Source organism: Ceratina calcarata, unplaced genomic scaffold, assembly GCF_001652005.2.
Source record: "Ceratina calcarata isolate Rehan_Ccalc_2016 unplaced genomic scaffold, ASM165200v1 scaffold2906, whole genome shotgun sequence".
Taxonomy (NCBI): Eukaryota; Metazoa; Arthropoda; class Insecta; order Hymenoptera; family Apidae; genus Ceratina; species Ceratina calcarata.
Window position 1 is genome coordinate 1 of NW_017151448.1, and position 895 is coordinate 895.

The following is an 895-nucleotide window of genomic DNA, read 5'->3' on the forward strand; positions in this document are numbered from 1 at the left end:
GTTGCGAATTCAAGATCATAGTTTAATGTCTTGCCGCTTATTGTTCGTATAGGTTTCGGAGTGTTTTGGCGAGAATCCTTCTCATGAACTGATGTGGTTGTTAAACTCTTTAATTTATTTAACATTCTTTCTGCTGCAATTTGTTTGGCTTGCTGTTCGGTTTCTGCGTTACCCATTTCTTCGGGAATATTTATCTTGCACTGACAAACAAAATTGTTTGGAAATTCTTCCTCGCGGATTATTTGATATTCCGGTATACATATATTATTGTCAAGACACAGGGTATCCAAGTCATTGACTGCGTCCCCAAAATGCTCGTCTTGTGGTTCTGGTGTAGACTCATACATAGTGGTTGATGTAGAAACGGAAGGTTTGTCTATGCTTATTGGTAATTTCAAGTCCCGTTGGGCAATTTCTAACAGCATTGAATTTGCAGCTCTTTGTTTAGCTTCTTTCTTTGAGCTTCCTTTTCCGATGGCTACCTTGTTATCACAAGACACTCTGTACACAAAGGTATTGTCGTGCGTTCCATCTTCTGCGATTATTAGCTCATATATGGGTAATGGTATTTTCTTAAGCATCATTATTTCTTGCAGAACTGATATCGGTGTTTTACTGGTAGTTTCTAGACTTAATAGCATATCCGTTACTCGGTGCAGCATTTCATCTTGACCTTCGGTTTGGTCCGTTGATTGTGCTCTTGACATGATCCTGCAAAATTTATGCTTTTGCATGGTTTACATTTATTATGGTGTACTACTCTAAACTTATCTTTTATCTTAAGTTTTAAATTATTGTTAGGTAGTATTTCTGTTATTTGATAAGGACCTAGATATTGATCGTCTAATTTACTCGTAGGTTCCTTTAATAGGTAAACCTATTGACCTTCACTAAA

At 36.8% G+C, this 895-nt stretch overlaps 1 protein-coding gene across 1 annotated transcript; it reads right to left on the minus strand.

Moving 5' to 3' along the window:
• Positions 1 to 34: 34 nt before the first annotated feature.
• Positions 35 to 707, minus strand: LOC108623799 (interferon-inducible double-stranded RNA-dependent protein kinase activator A homolog; the record flags this gene model as incomplete). The annotated part of the gene is made up of 1 exon (XM_018022598.1): positions 35 to 707. A coding segment is annotated over exon 1 (673 nt), but the record flags the coding sequence as incomplete, so codon positions are not given.
• Positions 708 to 895: the final 188 nt, after the last annotated feature.